Source organism: Anomalospiza imberbis, unplaced genomic scaffold, assembly GCF_031753505.1.
Source record: "Anomalospiza imberbis isolate Cuckoo-Finch-1a 21T00152 unplaced genomic scaffold, ASM3175350v1 scaffold_141, whole genome shotgun sequence".
NCBI lineage: Eukaryota > Metazoa > Chordata > Aves > Passeriformes > Viduidae > Anomalospiza > Anomalospiza imberbis.
Genome location: NW_027099776.1, coordinates 2,148 through 26,165, shown reverse-complemented (window position 1 = coordinate 26,165; position 24,018 = coordinate 2,148). Strand labels below are relative to the sequence as shown.

At 59.1% G+C, this 24,018-nt stretch overlaps 1 protein-coding gene across 2 annotated transcripts; it reads right to left on the bottom strand.

Annotated features, from left to right (window-relative positions):
- Positions 1-1,249: 1,249 nt before the first annotated feature.
- LOC137466109 (alanine aminotransferase 2-like) lies at positions 1,250-18,118 on the bottom strand. Of its 2 annotated transcripts, none has more exons than XR_010994991.1 (10): positions 18,011-18,118; positions 17,826-17,934; positions 17,603-17,733; positions 15,278-15,521; positions 13,047-13,126; positions 12,823-12,959; positions 10,248-10,422; positions 5,378-5,533; positions 2,724-2,835; positions 1,250-1,359 (listed from the first exon to the last, which is right to left on the bottom strand). XR_010994991.1 is itself a non-coding variant. In XM_068178006.1 (10 exons), exons 1-10 carry the CDS (start codon positions 18,041-18,043, stop codon positions 1,269-1,271), a joined length of 1,269 nt encoding a protein of 422 aa, XP_068034107.1. In that variant the 5' UTR covers positions 18,044-18,118; the 3' UTR covers positions 1,250-1,268. The 2 variants fall into 2 exon arrangements, 1 of the variants encoding a protein (XP_068034107.1); XM_068178006.1 differs by having other exon boundaries at positions 2,724-2,832; positions 5,374-5,533.
- Between the last annotated feature and the right edge of the window lie 5,900 nt (positions 18,119-24,018).

Genomic DNA, 24,018 nt, shown 5'->3' with positions numbered 1-24,018 from the left:
CTGGAATTCCCAAGGGTAGGAGAAACTGGGATTCCCAAGGATTGGAGCCATAATTCAAAAGGATTTCAGAAGCTGGAATTCCCAAGGCTTGGAGGAACTGGAATTCCAAGTTTTGGAAGAACTGGAATTCCCAAGGGTTGGAGCAGGAATTTCCAAGGATTGGAGCCGGAATTCCCAAGGGTTGGAGGAGCCGAAATTCCTAAGGATTGGAGGAGCCGAAATTCCCAAGGGTTAGAAGTACTGGAATTCCCAAGGGTTGAAATTGGAATTTCCAAGGATTGGAGCTGGAATTCCCAAGGGCTGGAGCAGGAATTTCCAAGGATTGGAGCCGGAATTCCCAAGGGTTGGAGGAGCCGAAATTCCTAAGGATTGGAGGAGCCGAAATTCCCAAGGGTTAGAAGTACTGGAATTCCCAAGGGTTGAAATTGGAATTTCCAAGGATTGGAACTGGAATTCCCAAGGGCTGGAGGAGCCAGAATTCCCAAGGATTGGAGCTGGAATTCCCAAGGATTGGAAGAACTGGAATTCCCAAGGATTGGAAGAACTGGAATTCCCAAGGATTGGACGAGCTGGAATTCCCAAAGATTGGAGCTGGAATTCCCAAGGATTGGAGGAGCTGGAATTCCCAAGGCTTGGTGGAAGTGGAATTCCAAGTTTTGGAAGAACTGGAATTCCCAAGGGTTAGTGGAGCTTGAATTCCCAAGGATTGGAGCAGGAATTTCCAAGGATTGGAGCCGGAATTCCCAAGGGTTGAAGGAGCCAAAATTCCCAAGGATTGGAGGAACGGAATTCCCGAGGATTGGAGCTGGAATTCCCAAGGATTTGAGGAATTGGAATTCCCAAGGAATGGAGGAACTAGAATTCCCAGGGGGTGGAAGAACTGCAATTCCCAAGGATTGGAGCTGGAATTCCCAAGGATTTGAGGAACTGGAATTCCCACGGGGTGGAAGAACTGGAATTCCCAAGGATTGGAGCTGGAATTCCCAAGGATTTGAGGAGCCGGAATTCCCAAGGACAGCACGTTCCGGAATTCCCCTGACCCCAAACCTCCCCCCCGCATTCCCAAAAATTCCCCGCATCCCCTAAAATCTCCCTCCCACAAATCCCAGCCCCGGGGCGCCGCTCGTCACCGTCCTTTATTTGGGGACACCTTGGTGGGGGAAACCTGCCCCGGAATTCCCGAAAGAACCAAAAACGCGCAATTCCCGGTGGGAATTGCAGGGTGTGGAGTGGCCGGAGGTGACAGAGGCGGGGCGTGGCCGCCCTCGTTAAGAGAATTCCTTGACGAACTTGGTGTAGAAGGCGCCGAGCTTCTCCAGGAGGATCTTCAGCTTCTCCGTGGGCGGCAGGATGGTCATCCTGGCGGGAAAAACGAACCCCAAAAAAATGTGGGAAAAGCGGGCCGGGATTCCCCCCCCCCCGGAAATCCACCCCCAAAAAAGTTCCGGGACGGTTGTCCCAAAATTGCCCCGAAAACACCAAAAAATAAAGGGCATAAAACCCAAAAGTTTTTGCCCCAGGAATTCCAAAAGTTGTGGACAAGGAAAAGCCGGGATGGGGATTGGGGGGTTTGGGATTTGGGGAATTTGGGCATTTGGGATATGGGAATTTGGGGGATTTGGGAATTTGGGGATTTGGGATGGGGGATTTGGGAATTGGGGAATTTGGGATTTGGGATATGGGAATTTGGGGATTTGGGATGGGGGATTTGGGAATTTGGAGATTTGGGATGGGGGATTTGGGGATTTGGGATGGGGGATTTGGGAATTGGGGAATTTGGGATGGGGGATTGGAGATTTGGGATGGGGGATTTGGGAATTTGGAGATTTGGGATGGGGGATTTGGGGATTTGGGATGGGGGATTTGGGAATTTGGAGATTTGGGATGGGAGGAATTGGGGATTTGTGATGGGGGAATTTGGGGTGTGGGATTTGAGAATTTGGGATGGGGGAGTTTGGGGAATTGGGGATTTGGGCTGGGGGATTTTGGGATGGGGAGATTTGGGAATTTGGGAATTTGGGGTGGGGGATTTGAGGATTTGGGGATTTTGGGGGGAGATTTGGGATTTGGGATGGGGGATTTGGAGATTTGGAGTGGGGGATTTGAGGATTTGGGACGGAGGATTTGGGATGGGGGGATTTGGGTTTGGGAGATTTGAGGATTTGGGTTGGGGGATTTGAGGATTTGGGATGGGGGAATTTGGGGAATTGGGGATTTGGGGATTTGGGAAATTGGGAAGGGGGAATTTGGGGATTGGGGATGGGGGAATTTGGGGATTTAGGATCGAATTTGGGATGGGGGGATTTGGGAATTTGGGGTGGGATTTGGGGATTTGGGGTGGGGGATTTGAGGATTTGGGGTAGAGGAACAGGGAATTTGGGTTTGGGAGATTTGGGGATTTGGATGGGGGATTTGGGAATTTGGGATGGGGGATTTAGGAATTTGGGATGGGAGGATTGAGGATTTGGGATGAAGGATTTGGGAATTTGGGATGGGGATTTGGGATTTGGGGATTTGGGAATTTGGGATGGGGGATTTGGGGATCTGGAATTTGGGATGGGGGAGTTTGGGGATTTGGGATGGGGAATTTGGGGATTGGAGGATTTGGGATGGGGGATCTTCTAAGAACTGGGAATTTGGGGTTGGGGATCCCAGGAACAGGGAATTTGGGGTGGGATCTCCCAGGAACAGGGAATTTGGGATGGGATCTCCCAGGAACCCACCGGAAGTGGTAGGTGCCTTCCTTCTGTCCGAAGCCGCTTCCCGGGACAACGCAGATCCCGGTTTCCTCCAGGAGCCTCATGCAGAAGAACATGTCCGGGCCTGCTTCTTCTCCTGGGAATTCGGGATGGGGGACGGGGTCGGAAAAATGGGGGATCCCATTCCGCAGGGGGCCGAGGGCTGATCCCACACACCCCACATGGATCAGGATCGATCGTGGTGAGTCCCACAATTCCCGGGATCGATCCCGGTGAGTCCCACAATTCCCGGGATCGATCCCGGTGAGTCCCACAACTCCCGGGATCGATCCCGGTGAGTCCCACAACTCCCGGGATCGATCCCGGTGAGTCCCACAATTCCCGGGATCGATCCCGGTGAGTCCCACAATTCCCGGGATCGATCCCGGTGAGTCCCACAATTCCCGGGATCGATCCCGGTGAGTCCCACAATTCCCGGGATCGATCCCGGTGAGTCCCACAATTCCCCGGGATCGATCCCGGGATCGATCCCGGTGAGTCCCACAACTCCCGGGATCGATCCCGTGAGTCCCACAACTTCCCGGGATCGATCCCGGTGAGTCCCACAATTCCCGGGATCGATCCCGGGATAGATCCCGGTGAGTCCCACAACTCCCGGGATCGATCCCGGTGAGTCCCACAATTCCCTGGATCGATCCGGTGAGTCCCACAATTCCCGGGATCGATCCCGGTGAGTCCCACAATTCCCGGGATCGATCCCGGTGAGTCCCACAATTCCCGGGATCGATCCCGGTGAGTCCCACAACTCCCGGGATCGATCCCACCCAGCCTCACGTTGGATCGGGGTTGATCCCATCCATTCCCACATCTCCCAGTTGGGATCCTGCCCATTCCAACATTCCCAGTTTGGATTCCATCCATCCCCACATTCCCGGTGTGGATCCCATCCATTCCAACATCTCCCATTTGGGATCCCGCCCATCCCAGTTGGGATCCCATCCATCCCAGCTGGGATCCCATCCATCCCAACATCTCCCAGTTGGGATCCCGTCCATCCCATTTTGGATCCCATCCATCCCAACATCTCCCAGTTGGGATCCCGTCCATCCCAGTTGGGATCCCATCCATCCCAACATCTCCCAGTTGGGATCCGTCCATCCCAGTTGGGATCCCGTCCATCCCAACATCTCCAGTTGGGATCCCGCCCATCCCAGTTGGGATCCCGTCCATCCCAACATCTCCCAGTTGGGATCCCGCCCATCCCAGTTGGGAACCCGTCCATCCCAGTTGGGATCCCGTCCATCCCAGTTGGGATCCCGTCCATCCAGTTGGGGATCCTGTCCATTCCAACATCTCCCAGTTGGGATCCCGTCCATCCCAGTTGGGATCCCATCCATTCCAACATCTCCCAGTTGGAATCCCGTCCATCCCATTTTGGATCCCGTCCATCCCAACATCTCCCAGTTGGGATCCGTCCATGCCCAGTTGGGATCCCGTCCATCCCAGTTGGGATCCTGTCCATTCCAACATCTCCCAGTTGGGATCCCGTCCATCCCAGTTGGGATCCCATCCATTCCAACATCTCCCAGTTGGGATCCCGTCCATCCCAGTTGGGATCCCATCCATTCCAACATCTCCCAGTTGGGATCCCGTCCATCCCATTTTGGATCCCGTCCATCCCAACATCTCCCAGTTGGGATCCTGTCTATCCCAGTTGGGATCCCGCCCATCCCAACATCTCCCATTTGGGATCCCGCCCATCCCAGTTGGGATCCCGTCCATTCCAACATCTCCCAGTTGGGATCCTGTCCATCCAAGTTTGAATTCCGTCCATCCTAACATCTCCCAGTTGGGATCCTTCCCATCCCAGTTGGGATCCCGTCCATCCCAACATCTCCCAGTTGGGATCCTTCCCATCCCAGTTGGGATCCCGTCCATCCCAACATCTCCCAGTTGGGATCCCGCCCATCCCAGTTGGGATCCCATCCATTCCAACATCTCCCAGTTGGGATCCCGTCCATCCCAGTTGGGATCCCATCCATTCCAACATCTCCCAGTTGGGATCCCGTCCATCCCATTTTGGATCCCATCCATCCCAACATCTCCCAGTTGGGATCCCGTCCATCCCAGTTGGGATCCCATCCATTCCAACATCTCCCAGTTGGGATCCCGCCCATCCCAGTTGGGATCCCATCCATTCCAACATGTCCCAGTTGGGATCCCGTCCATCCCATTTTGGATCCCGTCCATCCCAACATCTCCCAGTTGGGATCCCGCCCATCCCAGTTGGGATCCCGTCCATTCCAACATCTCCCAGTTGGGATCCTGTCCATCCAAGTTTGAATTCCGTCCATCCTAACATCTCCCAGTTGGGATCCTTCCCATCCCAGTTGGGATCCCGTCCATCCCAACATCTCCCAGTTGGGATCCTTCCCATCCCAGCTGGGATCCCGTCCATCCCAACATCTCCCAGTTGGGATCCCGTCCATCCCAGTTGGGATCCTGTCCATCCCATTTTGTATCCCGTCCATCCCAACATCTCCCAGTTGGGATCCCGTCCATCCCAGCTGGGATCCCGCCCATCCCAGTTGGGATCCCGCCCATGCCCCCCACCTCCCGGTTTGGACCCCGCCCGTGCCACCGTTCCCGGCGCGGATCCCGGCGTTCCCGGCGCGGACCTGGGCGGCGGCCAGGGCGCGTGGCGGGAGGTCGATGCGGGGGAAGGCGTACATGGCGCCCTGCACGGGGTTGCAGCGGATCCCCGGCGTGCGGTTGAACATCTCCTGCGTCAGCCGCGCCTTCTCCGCCAGCGCGCTCAGCACCGCCTCCTTCTCCTGCGCGACGGACGCGCAGCCGTGGGAATGCTGCGCCGGGACACGCCCGACCCGCCGCCCCATCCCACCGTGCCATTATCCCATTGTCCCGTTGTCCCGTTATCCCGTTACCCCATTGTCCCGTTGTCCCGTTATCCCGTTACCCCATTGTCCCGTTGTCCCATTATCCCATTGTCCCATGATCTCATTATCTCATTTTCCCATTATCCCATTACCCCATTATCCGCTAACCCCATTATCCCATCATCCCATCATCCCATTATCCCATTATCTCCTTATCCCATTATCTCATTATCCCATTATCCCATTATCTCATTATCCCATTATCCCATTATCCCATTATCCCATTATCCCATTACATTATCCCATTATCCCATTTTCCCATTGTCCCATTATCCCCTTACCCCATTATCCCATTATCCCATTATCTCATTATCTCATTATCCCATTATCCCATTATCCCATTTTCCCATTATCCCCTTATCCCTTTATCCTATTATCTCATTATCCCCTTACCCCATTTTCCCATTATCTCATTATCCCATTATCCCATTCCAATTCAATTCCATTCCATTCCATCCCATTATCCCATTATCCCATTATCCCATTACCCCATTATCCCATTATCTCATTATGCCATTATCCCATTATCCTATTATTCCATCATCTCATTGCGCCATTATCTCATTATCTCATTCCAATTCAATTCCATTCCATTCCATCCTGTTATCCCATTATCCCATTACCCTATTACCCCATTATCCCATTATCTCATTATTCCATTATCCCATTATCCCGTTATCTCATCCCAATTCCATTCCATCCCATCCCCTTTCCCCATTACCCCATTATATCATTATCCCATTATCCCATTGTCCCATTATCCCATTATCCCCTTAGCCCATTATCCCATTATCTCATTATCCCATTATCCCATTATCTCACGATCTCATTATCCCATTATCCCATTATCCCATTATCTCATTATCCCATTATCCCATTATCCCATTATCCCATTATCCCATTATCTCATGATCCCATTATCTCATGATCCCATTACATTATCCCATTATCCCATTTTCCCATTTTCCCATTATCCCATTATCCCCTTACCCCATTATCCCATTACCCCATTATCCCATTATCCCATTATCTCATTATCCCATTATCCCATTTTCCCATTATCCCCTTATCCCTTTATCCCATTATCTCATTATCCCCTTACCCCATTTTCCCATTATCTCATTATCCCATTATCCCATTCCAATTCAATTCCATTCCATTCCATCCCATTATCCCGTTATCCCATTATCCCATTACCCCATTATCCCATTATCTCATTATGCCATTATCCCATTATCCTATTATTCCATCATCTCATTGTGCCATTATCTCATTATCTCATTCCAATTCAATTCCATTCCATTCCATCCTGTTATCCCATTATCCCATTACCCTATTACCCCATTATCCCATTATCTCATTATTCCATTATCCCATTATCCCGTTATCTCATCCCAATTCCATTCCATCCCATCCCCTTTCCCCATTATCCCATTATCCCATTATCCCATTATCCCATTATCCCATTATCCCATTATCTCATTATCCCATTATTTCATTATCCCATTATCCCATTATCCCGTTATCTCATCCCAATTCCATTCCATCCCATCCCCTTTCCCCATTATCCCATTATATCATTATCCCATTATCCCATTGTCCCATTATCCCATTATCCCTTATCCCATTATCTCATGATCTCATTATCTCATTACGCCATTATCCCATTATCCCATTATCCCATGATCCCATGATCCCATTATCCCATGATCCCATTATCCCATAATCCCATTATCTCATGATCTCATTATCTCATGATCTCATTACGCCGTTATCCCATTATCTCATTATCCCATTATCCCATTATCTCATTATCCCATTATCCCATTATCCCATTATCCCATTATCTCATCCCAATTCAATTCCATCCCATCCATTATCCCATTATCCCATCCCACCTCATCCCATCCGTTATCCCATTATCCCAATCCCAATCCCACCCCACCGCTCCGTACCGCCTGGAAGCGCTCGTAGAACAGATGTGGGATCCCATCCCACAGATCCCACCCCATGGATCCCACCCCACGGATCCCATCCCACGGATCCCATCCCATGGACCCCATCCCACGGATCCCATCCCAATCCCAATCCCACCCCACCGCTCCGTACCGCCTGGAAGCGCTCGTAGAACAGATGTGGGATCCCATCCCACAGATCCCACCCCATGGATCCCACCCCACGGATCCCATCCCACGGATCCCATCCCATGGATCCCATCCCACGGATCCCATCCCAATCCCACCCCACTGCTCCGTACCGCCTGGAAGCGCTCGTAGAACAGATGTGGGTGGATCCATGACCATGGATCCCATCCCACAGATCCCACCCCATGGATCCCATCCCATGGATCCCATCCCACGGATCCCATCCCACGGATCCCATCCCATGGATCCCATCCCACGGATCCCATCCCACGGATCCCATCCCATGGACCCCATCCCACGGATCCCATCCCACGGATCCCATCCCATGGATCCCATCCCACAGATCCCACCCCATGGATCCCATCCCATGGATCCCATCCCACGGATCCCATCCCACGGATCCCATCCCACGGATCCAATCCCATGGATCCCATCCCACGGATCCCATCCCAATCCCAATCCCACCCCACCGCTCCGTACCGCCTGGAAGTGCTCGTAGAACAGATGTGGGATCCCATCCCACAGATCCCACCCCATGGATCCCATCCCACGGATCCCATCCCATGGATCCCATCCCACGGATCCCATCCCATGGATCCCATCCCACGGATCCCATCCCAATCCCACCCCACTGCTCCGTACCGCCTGGAAGCGCTCGTAGAACAGATGTGGGTGGATCCATGACCATGGATCCCATCCCACAGATCCCATCCCACGGATCCCATCCCACGGATCCCATCCCATGGATCCCATCCCACGGATCCCATCCCATGGATCCCATCCCACGGATCCCATCCCACGGATCCCATCCCATGGATCCCATCCCACGGATCCCATCCAAATCCCAATCCCACCCCACCGCTCCGTACCGCCTGGAAGTGCTCGTAGAACAGATGTGGGATCCCATCCCACGGATCCCACCCCATGGATCCCATCCCACGGATCCCATCCCATGGATCCCATCCCACGGATCCCATCCCATGGATCCCACCCCATGGATCCCATCCCAATCCCAATCCCACCCCACCGCTCTGTACCGCCTGGAATCACTCGTAGGATGTCTCTCCAGGTTTGGGCAGGTCCATGACCATGGATCCCATCCCAATGATCCCATCCCTTGGATCTCATCCCACCCCATCCCATGGATCCCACCCCATGGATCCCATGGATCCCAATGCCAATCCCGCCACTCCGTACCGCCTGGAAGCGCTCGTAGGACGGCTGTCCAGGTTTGGGCAGGTCCATGACCATGGATCGCACCCCATGGATATCACCCCATGGATCCCACCCCTTGGATCCCGCCCCACTGATCCCACCCCATGGATCCCATCCCAATCCCAATGCCAATCCCAATGCCAATCCCGCCGCTCCACACCGCCTGGAAGCGCGCGTAGGACGGCTCTCCAGGTTTGGGCAGGTCCATGACCATGGATCCCGCCCCATGGATCCCACGCCTTGGATCCCACCCCATGGATCCCACCCCTTGGATCCCATGGATTCCATCCCAATCCCGATCCCAACGCCAATCCCACCGCTCTGTACCGCCTGGAAGCGTTCGTAGGACGGCTCTCCAGGTTTGGGCAGGTCCATGACCATGGATCCCGCCCCATGGATCCCACCCCATGGATCCCACCCCATGGATCCCACCCCATGGATCCCATGGATCCCATCCCAATCCCGATCCCAATGCCAATCCCGCCGCTCCGTACCGCCTGGAAGCGCTCGTAGGATGGCTCTCCAGGTTTGGGCAGGTCCATGACCATGGATCCCACCCCATGGATCCCACCCCATGGATCCCATCCCAATCCCAATCCCAATGCCAATCCCACCGCTCCGTACCGCCTGGAAGTGCTCGTAGGACGGCTGTCCAGGTTTGGGCAGTTCAATGACCATGGATCCCACCCCATGGATCCCGCCCCATGGATCCCACCCCATGGATCCCATGGATCCCATCCCAATCCCGATCCCAATGCCAATCCCGCTGCTCCGTACCACCTGGAAGCGCTCGTAGGACGGCTCTCCAGGTTTGGGCAGTTCCATGACCATGGATCCCACCCCATGGATCCCACCCCTTGGATCTCATGGATCCCATCCCAATCCCAATGCCAATCCCGCCGCTCCGTACCGCCTGGAAGCGCTCGTAGGACGGCTCTCCAGGTTTGGGCAGGTCCATGACCATGAATCCCACCCCATGGATGCCACACCATGGATCCCACCCCATGGATTCCATGGATTCCATCCCAATCCCAACGCCAATCCCGCCGCTCCGTACCGCCTGGAAGCGCTCGTAGGACGGCTCTCCAGGTTTGGGCAGGTCCATGACCATGGATCCCACCCCATGGATGCCACCCCATGGATCCCTCCCCACGGATCCCGCCCCATGGATCCCACTCCACGGATCCCATGGATCCCATCCCAATCCCAACGCAAATCCCGCCGCTCCGTACCGCCTGGAAGCGCTCGTAGGACGGCTCTCCGGGCTTGGGCGGGTCCATGACGATGTCCAGGACCATCTGTCCCGGCACGGGCGGGCACAGCCGGACGGACACCAGCTTGGCCAGCTGCGCCTTCACCTCGGGGTGCAGGTTCACCACCTCCACGTAGCCGCCACGCAGCCCGCACCTGCCCACGGACACGCCGGGATCGGCACCGCCGGAATCGGGATAGGCAGCCGCGCGGCACGGGGGGAGCCGGGAGCGGGGGTGGGATCGGCGGGAGGAGGGGTGGGGGTGGGGGTGGGGCTGGTGGTGGAATCCGTCGGTGGGAGGTGTGGGTGGGATCCGTGGGTGGGATCCGTGGGTGGGATCTGTGGGTGGGGGTTTGGGATGGGATCCATGGATGGGAACCTATGGAGAAGGATCCATAGATGGGAACCATGGATGGGAACCTATGGAAAAGGATCCATGGATGGGAACCTCTGGAGAAGGATCCATGGATGGGATCCGTGGATGGGGGTTTGGGATGGGATCCATGGATGGGAACCTATGGAGAAGGATCCATGGATGGGAACCATGGATGGGAACCTCTGGAGAAGGATCCGTGGATGGAATCCATGGATGGGAACCTATGGATGGGGGTTTGGGATGGGATCCATGGATGGGATCTGTGGAGAAGGACCCATGAATGGGATCCATGGATGGGAACCTATGGAGAAGGATCCATGGATAGGAACCTATGGAGAAGGACCCACGGATGGGAGATGTGGGTGGGATTCATGGATGGGATCCGTGGATGGGGGTTTGGGATGGGAATCCATGGATAAGACATGTCATCCATGGAATCTCAACATCCACATCCGATGTCACCTCCATCCCCAATCCATGACATCCATGGGGTGGTGGTGGCATCTCCATCCCCAATCCATGACATCCGTGACAACCCATGACCCCAATCCCACCCCCAGGAGATCCATGGGGTGGTGGTGGCACCTCCATCCCCAATCCATGACATCCTTGGGGTGGTGGTGGCACCTCCATCCCCAATCCATGACATCCATGGGGTGGTGGTGGCATCTCCATCCCCAGTCCATGACATCCATGACAATCCATGACCCCAATCCCACCCCCAGGAGATCCATGGGGTGGTGGTACCTCCATCCCCAATCCATGACATCCGTGACAACCCATGACCCCAGTCCCACCCCCAGGAGACCCTTGGGGTGGTGGTGGCATCTCCATCCCCAATCCATGACATCCATGGGGTGGTGGTGGCATCTCCATCCCCAATCCATGACATCCATGGGGTGGTGGTGACATCTCCATCCCCAGTCCATGACATCCATGGGGTGGTGGTGACATCTCCATCCCAAATCCATGACATCCGTGACAATCCATGACCCCAATCCCACCCCCAGGAGATCCATGGGGTGGTGGCACCTCCATCCCCAATCCATGACATCCATGACAACCCATGACCCCAATCCCACCCCCAGGAGATCCATGGGGTGGTGGCACCTCCATCCCCAATCCATGACATCCATGGGGTGGTGGTGGCATCTCCATCCCCAATCCATGACATCCGTGACAACCCATGACCCCAATCCCACCCCCAGGAGACCCTTGGGGTGGTGGTGGCATCTCCATCCCCAATCCATGACATCCATGGGGTGGTGGTGGCATCTCCATCCCCAATCCATGACATCCGTGACAACCCATGACCCCAATCCCACCCCCAGGAGATCCATGGGGTGGTGGTGGCATCTCCATCCCCAATCCATGACATCCGTGACAATCCATGACCCCAGTCCCACCCCCAGGAGATCCTTGGGGTGGTGGTGGCATCTCCATCCCCAATCCATGACATCCGTGACAACCCATGACCCCAATCCCACCCCCAGGAGATCCATGGGGTGGTGGTGGCATCTCCATCCCCAATCCATGACATCCATGACAACCCATGACCCCAATCCCACCCCCAGGAGACCCATAGGGTGGTGGTGGCACCTCCATCCCCAATCCATGATATCCATGGGGTGGTGGTGGCATCTCCATCCCCAATCCATGACATCCGTGACAACCCATGACCCCAATCCCACCCCCAGGAGATCCATGGGGTGGTGGTGGCATCTCCATCCCCAATCCATGACATCCGTGACAACCCATGACCCCAATCCCACCCCCAGGAGACCCTTGGGGTGGTGGTGGCATCTCCATCCCCAATCCATGACATCCATGGGGTGGTGGTGGCACCTCCATCCCCAATCCATGACATCCATGGGGTGGTGGTGGCACCTCCATCCCCAATCCATGACATCCATGACAATCCATGACCCCAGTCCCACCCCCAGGAGACCCTTGGGGTGGTGGTGGCATCTCCATCCCCAATCCATGATATCCATGGGGTGGTGGTGGCACCTCCATCCCCAATCCATGACATCCGTGACAATCCATGACCCCAATCCCACCCCCAGGAGACCCTTGGGGTGGTGGCACCTCCGTCCCACATCTCGTGGGACCCGTGGGGACCTCGGCCGCCAGGCGGGGCGGGCTGGGAGGTGACAATCCCGGCATTCCCAGGACTCACTCTCCCATGAATCCCTTGGAGATGGAGTGGAAGGAGGCCAACTCCACCGAGTCCGAGTAGGGCGGCCCCATCTCCATCAGGACCTTCTTGAAGGAGTGGAAGGCCGAGCCCTCGGCGTAGACGTTGTCCTGGTACACCTGGGGTGGGGGGACATGCCGGGATGTCACCCGGAATTCCGGGCTTTTCCCGGGAGTGGGGGACGCGCCCCGGTCGGCCCCACCCACCTCGTCGGCCATGAGGAAAAGCTTCTCCTCGTAGGCGAACTTGATGACGTCCTCGATGCATTCCCGGCTCTGCACCTGGCCTGGGACACCCCGGGGTCTCACCCCAGCCTGCGCGCCCCTGGGCACCCACCCCACGGATCCCACCCATGGATCCCGGAACACGGATCCCAGCACAGGGATCCCAGCACACGGATCCCAGAACACGGATCCCACCCCATGGATCCCACCCTATGGATCCCACCCCACGGATCCCAGAACACGGATCCCACCCCATGGATCCCACCCTATGGATCCCACCCCACGGATCCCGGAACACGGATCCCACCCCATGGATCCCACCCTATGGATCCCACCCCACGGATCCCGGAACACGGATCCCAGCACACGGATCCCAGAACAGGGATCCCAGAACACGGATCCCAGCACACGGATCCCACCCCATGGATCCCGGAACACGGATCCCACCCCACGGATCCCAGAACACGGATCCCACCCCACGGATCCCACCCCATGGTCCCCACCCCATGGATCCCACCCCACGGATCCCGGAACACGGATCCCAGCACACGGATCCCAGAACACGGATCCCAGAACACGGATCCCACCCCACGGATCCCAGCACACGGATCCCGGAACACGGATCCCAGAACTCGGATCCCACCCCACGGATCCCAGAACACGGATCCCACCCCACGGATCCCAGCACACGGATCCCATCCCATGGATCCCATCCCACAGATCCCAGCACACGGATCCCACCCCACGGATCCCACCCCATGGATCCCATCCCATGGATCCCATCCCATGGATCCCATCCCATGGTCCCCACCCCATGGATCCCAGCCCAGGTGTCCCATTTCATCCCACCCCATGGATCCCACCTCACAGAACTCATGGATCCCACCCATGGATCCCATCCCATAGATCCCACCTCAGATACCCCATCCCATGGATCCCACCCCACGGATCCCAGCACACGGATCCCATCCCATGGATCCCATCCCATGGATCCCACCCCATGGATCCCATCCCATGGATCCCAGCACACGGATCCCACCGCACGGATCCCATCCCATGGATCCCACCCCATGGATCCCACCCCATGGATCCCATCCCATGGATCCCATCCCATGGTCCCCACCCCATGGATCCCAGCCCAGGTGTCCCATCTCATCCCACCCCATGGATCCCACCGCACAGACCTCATGGATCCCACCCATAGATCCCATCCCATAGATCCCACCTCAGATACCCCATCCCATGGATCCCACCCCACGGATCCCAGCACACGGATCCCACCCATGGATCCCATCCCATGGATCCCATCCCATGGTCCCCACCCCATGGATCCCAGCCCAGGTGTCCCATCTCATCCCACCCCATGGATCCCACCGCACAGACCTCATGGATCCCACCCATAGATCCCATCCCATAGATCCCACCTCAGATACCCCATCCCATGGATCCCACCCCACGGATCCCAGCACACGGATCCCACCCATGGATCCCATCCCATGGATCCCACCTCACATATCCCACCCCACAGACCTCATAAATCCCATCCCATATATCCCGCCCCATGAATCCCACCCCATAGATCCTATCCTATGGATCCCACCCCATGGATCCCACCTCAGATATCCCACCCCATAGATCCCACCCCATGGATCCCATCCCATGGATCCTACCTCAGATATCCCACCCCACAGACCTCATGGATCCCACCCCACGACCCCCACCCCACAGATCCCACCCCATGGATCCCACCCCATGGATCTCACCCCATGGATCCCACCTCACAGTCCCCACCCCAGCTGTCCCACCCCACAGACCCCATGGATCCCACCCCACTGATCTCACCCCACAGACCCCATGGATCCCACCCCAGCTGTCCCACCCCACAGACCCCATGGATCCCACCCCACTGATCTCACCCCACGGATCCCACCTCAAGGTCCCCACCCCAGCTGTCCCACCCCACAGACCCCATGGATCCCACCCCAGCTGTCCCACCCCACGGACCCCATGGATCCCACCCCAGCTGTCCCACCCCACAGACCCCATGGATCCCACCCCAGCTGTCCCACCCCACGGACCCCATGGATCCCACCCCAGCTGTCCCACCCCACGGACCCCATGGATCCCACCCCAGCTGTCCCACCCCCCGGATCCCATCCCCGATGTCCCGCCCCACACATCACGCCCCATGGCCCCGCGCCCAGCCCGTTTACCGGTGGGGTTGCCGGGGTTGATGATGCAGAGCACGCGGGGGCAGCAGCGCCGCCGGCCCTCGGCCAGCGCCCGGCGCAGCTCGGCCACGTCCAGCGCCCAGCAGCGCTCCTCGGCCAGGAAATAACCGAGCTGCACCGCGTCCAGCTCGGCCAGCGCCGCCGAGTACAGCGGGTACTGCGGCACCGGGATCAGCACCCCCGTGCGCGACGCGCCCGAGCCCCACACCAGCAGCTTCAGCATGCTCTGGGGACACGCAGAGGGGACCGTCAGGGGACAGTCACGGGGTGGGGGACAGCGAGGGGACAATCAGGGGACATTGCGGCACCGGGATCAGCACGCCCGTGCGCGACGCGCCCGAGCCCCACACCAGCAGCTTCAGCATGCTCTGGGGACACGCAGAGGGGACCGTCAGGGGACAGTCACGGGGTGGGATGGGGGACAATGAGGGGACAGAGAGGGGGACAATCAGGGGATGGGAATCGGGACATGGAAGGGACAGTGAGGGGAGAGGATGGGGACAATCAGGGGGCGGGATGGGGGACAATAAGGGGACAGAGAGGGGGACAATGAGGGGATGGGAATAGGGACATGGAGGGGACAGTGAGGGGAGAGGATGGGGACAATCAGGGGGTGGGATGGGGGACAATAAGGGGACAGAGAGGGGGACAATGAGGGGACCATCAGGGGATGGGAATCGGGACAATGAGGGGACAGCGAGGGGACAGAGATGGGGACAATCATGGGACAGTCAGGAGGTGGGAATCCGGACATGGAGGGGACAGTGAGGGGAGAGGATGGGGACAATCATGGGACAGTCAGGGGATGGGAATCGGGACATGGAGGGGACAGTGAGGGGACAGAGATGGGGACAATCATGGGACAGTCAGGGGATGGGAATCGGGACATGGAGGGGACAGTGAGGGGACAGAAATGGGGACAATCATGGGACAGTCAGGGGATGGGAATCGGGACATGGAGGGGACAGCGAGGGGAGAGGATGGGGACAATCAGGGGGTGGGGTGGGGGACAGTGAGGGGACAGTCAGGGGACATTGTGGGATCGACGCGCCTGAGCCCCACACCAGCAGCTTCAGCATGGTCAGGGGACACCCAGAGGGGACAGTCAGGGGACAGGGAGGGGACAATCAGGGGACAGTCACAGGGTGGGATGGGGACAGCGAGGGGACAATCAGGGGGTGGGAATCGGGACAGGGAGGGGACAATGTGGGGACAGGTTGGGGTGGCAATCAGGACATTGAGGGGACAGTGAGGGAACAGGTTGGGGTGGAGATAGAGGTCATGGGGACGTGGGGACATCATGGGGACGTTGAGGGGACAGGTTTGGATGGGAATCATGGCGTCATCGTGGGGACAATGAGGGGACACCGTGGGGAGGGGATCAGGACATTGTGTGGACATGACGATGATGAGGGACAGGTTGTGGTGGCAATCAGGACATTGAGGGGACAGGATGGGGTGGGAATCAGGACATTGAGGGGACAGTGAGGGGACAGATTGGGGTGGAGATAGAGGCCATGGACATGGGGACATCGTGGGGACACTGAGGGGACAGGTTGGGATGGGCCTTCGGACATTGGGGGACGTGGTTGGGGTGGCATGGGGACAATGAGGGGACAGGATGGGGACAAGGAAGGGACAGGTTGGGGTGGGCTTGGGGACATCAGGGGACATGGTTGGGGTGGCATGGGGACAATGAGGGGACAGGAAGGGACAGGTTGGGGTGGGCCTGGGGACATCAGGGGACATGGTTGGGGTGGCATGGGGACAATGAGGGGACAGGAAGGGACAGGTTGGGGTGGGCCTGGGGACATCAGGGGACATGGTTGGGGTGGCATGGGGACAATGAGGGGACAGGAAGGGACAGGTTGGGGTGGGCCTGGGGACATCGGGGGACATGGTTGGGGTGGCACGGGGACAATGAGGGGACAGGACGGTGAGCACAGGGGACAGTGGGGACGATGGACAGGATGGTGGGGACAATGAGGGGACAGGAACTCGGGGACAGCTGGACGGCGGCGATGGCGCACGGACACGACGAGGGGGACAACGCCGCGCTCTCCCCATCACCACGGCAACCGCACGGCCTTGGGGACAACGCGGTGCCACCCCCGGCGGAGCTGGCACTGTCCCCAGCGAGGCGTGGGGACACCAAGGACACAAGTGCCACCCCCCCCCCCCGGTTCTCGCGCGCTGCCGGAGCCGCACAAAGGTCCCTTTGTCGCCGCCCGCCGTGGGAACGGCCGGGGGGTGGCACGGCGCCCGGTGTCCCCGGGATGGCGGGGGCGGTGGCCGATGTCACCGTACCACGATGGCGTCGCTGGCGCCGGTGGACAGGAAGATGTCGTCGGCCCTGGCGGGGACACCGTCGCGACGTTCGATGTAGCGCGCCACGCTCTCCCGCACCATCTGCACGCCGGGGCTGGCGCTGTAGGCGCCTGAGGAGGGGACGGTGTCACCTCCCCGCGTGGTGTCACCTCCCCCGCGTGGTGCCACCGGTGCTGTCCCCTCCCGGGGAGGCGACACCGACCCACGCTGTGGCCACCGCAGGCCGCCAGCAGTCGCTGGGCGCGCGCCTTGGCGTCGCTGGGCAGGGACGCGTCCTTCATCAGCTCCGGGCACAGGCACAGCGCTGTCACCTGCCGAGGGGACAGCCGGGTGACAGCAGAGCGGTGGCAGCGGCCCGGTGGCCCCGCGGTGTCCCCAGGGCCGTACCTGGCGGATGAAGGTGATGGGCTGCTGGCCCATGGCGTGCGCGTCGCCGATGTTGGCCCTGATGACCTCGGTGAAGGGCTTGGGGACACCCTGGGGGACAGCGGGGACAGGGACGGGGACAAGGGACAAGGGGCGGGGATGGGGATGGGGACAGGGACGGGGACAAGGGACAGGGACAGGGATGGGGACAGGGATGGGGACAGGGATAGGGACAGGGACAGGGGCGGGGATGGGGATGGGGACAGGGACGGGGACAAGGGACAGGGACGGAGACAGGGATAGGGACAGGGACAGGGATGGGGAAAGGGGGCACGGGGACAGGGACAGGGACAGGGACGGGGATGGGGACAGGGATGGCAGGGACAGGGATGGGGACAGGGATAGAGACAGGGACAGGGATGGGGACAGGGACAGGGACAGGGATGGAGACAAGGATAGGGATAGGGACAGGGACAGGGATGGGGACAGGGATAGGGACAGGGACAGGGATGGGGATAAGGACAGGGACAGGGACGGGGACAGGGGGCACAGGGACAGGGATGGGGACAGGGATGGGACAGGGACAGGGATGGGGACAGGGATGGGGACAGGGATGGGGACAGGGATGGGGACAGGGATAGGGACAGGGATGGGGACAGGGATGGGGACAGGGACAGGGACAGGGATGGGGATAGGGACAGGGACAGGGATGGGGACAGGGATGGGGACAGGGACAGGGATGGGGATAGGGACAGGGATGGGGATGGGGACAGAGACAGGGATGGGGACAGGGATGGCAGGGATGGGGACAGGGACAGGGACGGGGACAGAGGGCACAGAGACAGGGATGGGGACAGGGACAGGGATAGGGACAGGGACAATGGGCACAGGGACAGGGACGGGGACAGGGATGAGGACAAGGGACAGGGACGGGGACAGGGATGGGGAAAGGGGGCACAGGGACAGGGATGGGGATGGGGACAGGGACAGTGGGCACAGGGACAGGGATGGGGATGGGGACAGGGACAAGGGACAGGGACAGGGGCGGGGATGGGGACAAGGGACAGGGACAGGGATGGGGACAGTGGGCACAGGGACACGGACAGGGACAGGGACAGGGGCGGGGATGGCAGGGACAGAGAGAGGGATAGGAATGGGGATGGGGACAGCAGGGACAGGGGATGGGGACAAGGGACAGGGACAGGGATGACAGGGACAGGGATGGGGACGGGGACAAGGGGACAGGGATGGGGACAAGGGACAGGGATGACAGGGACAGGGATGGGGACGGGGACAAGGGGACGGGGATGGGGACAAGGGACAGGGATGACAGGGACAGGGATGGGGACGGGGACAAGGGGACAGGGATGGGGACAAGGGACAGGACAGCAGGGACAGGGACAGGGGACAGAGACACGGACAAAACCAGGTCAGGGGTCACGACCTGCCTGTCCCCACGCAGGGCCACCCCCGCTGTCACACGGCTGTCACCAGCAGGGGAGCGGCTGTGACGCGGGGACCAGGAACGGGGACACTGGGGACCTCCTCGGGGACCTCCTCGGGGACACTGGGGACCTCGGGAACCTCCTTGGGAACCTGCTCAGAGACCTTGGGGACCTCCTCGGGGACCTTGGGGACCTCCTTGGGGACACTGGGGACCTGCTCGGGGACACTGGGGACCTCCTTGGGGACCTGCTCGGGGACCTTGGGGACCTCCTCGGGGACACTGGGGACCTCCTCGGAGACCTTGGGGACCTCCTTGGGGACACTGGGGACCTCCTCGGGGATACTGGGGACCTCCTTGGGGACCTCCTCGGGGACACTGGGGACCTCCTCGGGGACACTGGGGACCTCCTCGGGGACACTGGGGACCTCCTCGGAGACCTTGGGGACCTCCTCGGGGACACTGGGGACCTCCTCGGAGACCTTGGGGACCTCCTCGGGGACACTGGGGACCTCCTCGGAGACCTTGGGGACCTCCTCGGGGACCTGGGGGACCTCCTCGGGGACACTGGGGACCTTGGGGACCTGCTCAGAGACCTTGGGGACCTCCTCGGGGACACTGGGGACCTTGGGGACCTCCTCGGGGACCTTTTTGGGGATCTGGGGGACCTTGGGGACCTGCTTGGGGGCACTGGGGACCTTGGGGACCTTTTTGGGGACCTCGGGGACCTGCTCGGGGACACTGGGGACCTCCTCGGGGACACTGGGGACCTTGGGGACCTGCTCGGGGACCTTGGGGACCTCCTTGGGGACACTGGGGACCTTGGGGACCTCCTCGGGGAGCTTTTTGGGGACACTGGGGACCTTGGGGACCTGCTTGGGGACACTGGGGACCTCCTCGGGGACACTGGGGACCTTGGGGACCTCCTCGGGGACACTGGGGACCTCCTCAGGGACCTTTTTGGGGACACTGGGGACCTTGGGGACCTCCTCAGGGACCTTTTTGGGGACACTGGGGACCTTGGGGACCTCCTCGGGGACACTGGGGACCTTGGGGACCTCCTCGGGGAGCTTTTTGGGGACACTGGGGACCTTGGGGACCTCCTCGGGGACACTGGGGACCTTGGGGACCTCCTCGGGGACACTGGGGACACTGGGGACCTCCTCGGGGACCTTTTTGGGGACACTGGGGACCTTGGGGACCTCCTCAGGGACCTTTTTGGGGACACTGGGGACCTTGGGGACCTCCTCGGGGACACTGGGGACCTCCTCGGGGACCTTTTTGGGGACACTGGGGACCTTGGGGACCTCCTCAGGGACCTTTTTGGGGACACTGGGGACCTTGGGGACCTCCTCGGGGACACTGGGGACCTTGGGGACCTCCTCGGGGAGCTTTTTGGGGACACTGGGGACCTTGGGGACCTGCTTGGGGACACTGGGGACCTCCTCGGGGACACTGGGGACCTTGGGGACCTCCTCGGGGACCTTTTTGGGGACACTGGGGACCTTGGGGACCTCCTCGGGGACACTGGGGACCTTGGGGACCTCCTCGGGGACCTTTTTGGGGACACTGGGGACCTTGGGGACCTCCTCGGGGACACTGGGGACCTTGGGGACCTGCTCGGGGACACTGGGGACCTCCTCGGGGACACTGGGGACCTCCTTGGGGACCTGCTCGGGGACACTGGGGACCTCCTTGGGGACCTTGGGGACCTCCTTGGGGACCTCCTTGGGGACCTCCTCGGGGACAGTGGGGACCTTGGGGACCTCCTCGGGGACACTGGGGACCTCCTTGGGGACCTTTTTGGGGACACTGGGGACCTTGGGGCCTGCTCGGGGACACTGGGGACCTCCTCGGGGACCTTTTTGGGGACAACTGGAGACCTTGGGGACCTGCTCGGGGACACTGGGGACCTCCTCGGGGACACTGGGGACCTTGGGGACCTGCTCGGGGACTTTGGGGACCTCCTTGGGGACCTCCTTGGGGACCTCCTCGGGGACACTGGGGACCTTGGGGACCTGCTCGGGGACACTGGGGACCTCCTCGGGGACCTTTTTGGGGACCTCGGGGACCTTGGGGACCTCCTCGGGGACAATGGGGACCTTGGGGACCTCCTCGGGGACCTCCTCGGGGACACTGGGGACCTTGGGGACCTCCTCGGGGACAATGGGGACCTTGGGGACCTCCTCGGGGACCTCCTCGGGGACACTGGGGACCTTGGGGACCTCCTCGGGGACACTGGGGACCTTGGGGACCTCCTCGGGGAGCTTTTTGGGGACACTGGGGACCTTGGGGACCTCCTCGGGGACACTGGGGACCTTGGGGACCTCCTCGGGGACCTCGGGGACCTGCTCGGGGACACTGGGGACACTGGGGACCTCCTTGGGGACCTCCTCGGGGACACTGGGGACACGGCGCAGGGTGGCAGCGATGTCCCCACCCCCCAGCCCCCAGGTGACCGCGGCCACTCGGGCCGGACTTTGGCCACCTCGGACTCTGGCCCGGGTGGCTCCGCCCCCCAGTTGTGTCACCTCTGTCCCCCGTGTCCCCGCCTCACCCTGTGCTGTCCCCAAGCCCCTCCCCCACCCCCCGAAAAGGGACCCCCGGGCGTGGGGAAAAGTTCCCGGGTGGGGGAGGGGACCAGAGGGGACACTGCGGGGGGGGTGGGGGTGGGGACATCCTGGTTTAGGGGGGTCCCCGGAATTGTGGGGGGGTGCCCTGGGGGGAGAAACCATTTTGGGGGGAAAATCCCTTTTTTGGGGGAAAAATCCCTTTTTTGGGGGAAAAATCCCTTTTTTGGGGGGAAAAATTCCCTTTTTTTGGGGGGGAAAAATCCCTTTTTTGGGGGAAAAAATCCCTTTTTTGGGGGGAAAAATTCCTTTTTTGGGGGGAAAAATCCCTTTTTTGGGGGAAAAAATGTCCCTTTTTCGGGGAAAAAAAATCCTCTTTTGGGGGAAAAATCAAATTTTTTTTGGAAAAAGATCCGCTTTTGGGGGTAAAAATTCCTTTTTTGGGAGAAAACTCATTTTTTTTAGGGGGAAAAATAACTTTTTTTTGTGGAAAAATTCCTCTTTTTGGGGGAAAAATCCTCTTCGGGGGGGAAAATTCCTTCTTTGGGGAAAAAAATTTTCCTTTTTTGGGAGATAAACCCACATTTTTTTCGGGGAAAAAATCCTTTTTTGGAGCAAAAATATCCTTTTTTGGGGGGATAAAATCCTTTATTTCGGGTAAAAATTACTTTTTTTGGGGGAAAAAATCTAAAAACCTTTTTTTTTTTTTTTGGGAGGGGGAAACTTTTTTTGGGGTATGAAATCCCATTTTGGGACCCCCGGGTTTGGGGTGGTCCCGATTTTGGGGGGTCCCGATTTGGGGGTCGGGGGTGCCGAATTTGGGGGTTGGGGGTTCCGATTTGGGGCTGGGGTTCCGAATTTGGGGTCGAGGGTCCCGATTTGGGGTCGGGGGGTGCCGAATTGGGGCTGGGGTTCCGATTTTGGGGTCGGGGGTCCCGATTTTGGGGTTTCAGGACCCGATTTTGGGGTCGGGGGTCCCGATTTTGGGGTCGGGGGTCCCGAATTTGGGGTTTAAGGACCCGATTTTGGGGTCGGGGGTCCCGAATTTGGGGTTTAAGGACCCGATTTTGGGTCGGGGGGTCCCGATTTTGGGGTCGGGGGTCCCGAATTTGGGGTTTAAGGACCCGATTTTGGGGTCGGAGGTCCGATTTTGGGGTCGGGGGTCCCGAATTTGGGGTCGAGGATCCCGGTTTTGGGGGTTTAAGGACCCGAATTTGGGGTCGGGGGTCCCGATTTTGGGGTTTAAGGACCCGATTTTGGGGTCGGGGGTTCCGATTTTGGGGTCGGGGGTCCCGATTTTGGGGTTTAAGGACCCGATTTTGGGGTCGGGGGTCCCGGTTTTGGGGTTTAAGGACCCGATTTTGGGGTTGGAGGTCCCGATTTGGGGTTTGGGGTCCGATTTTGGGTCGGGATATCCCGGTCCGGGGGGGTTATCCCGGTTTGGGATCGGGTTATCCCGGTTTGGGTTATCCCGGTTTGGGATCGGGTTATCCCGGTTATGGATCGGGTTATTCCGGTTTGGGATCGGGTTATCCCGGTTATGGATCGGGTTATCCTGGTTTGGGGTCAGGTTATCCCGCGTTTGGGATCGGGTTATCCCAGATTGGGGTCGGGTTATCCCGGTTTGGGGTCGGGTTATCCCGGTTTGGGGTATCCCGGTTTGGGGTCGGGATATCCCGGTTTGGGGTCGGGTTATCCCGGTTTGGGATCGGGTTATCCCGGTTTGGGTTATCCCGGTTTGGGGTCGGGTTATCCCGGTTTGGGGTCGGGTTATCCCGGTTTGGGATATCCCGGTTTGGGATCGGGTTATCCCGGTTTGGGATCGGGTTATCCGGTTTGGGATCGGGTTATCCCAGTTTGGGGTCAGGTTATCCAGTTTGGGGTCAGGATATCCCGGTTTGGGGTCGGGTTATCCCGGTTTGGGATCGGGTTATCCGGTTTGGGATCGGGTTATCTCAGTTTGGGATCGGGTTATCCCGGATTGGGTTATCCCGGTTTGGGGTCGGGTTATCCCG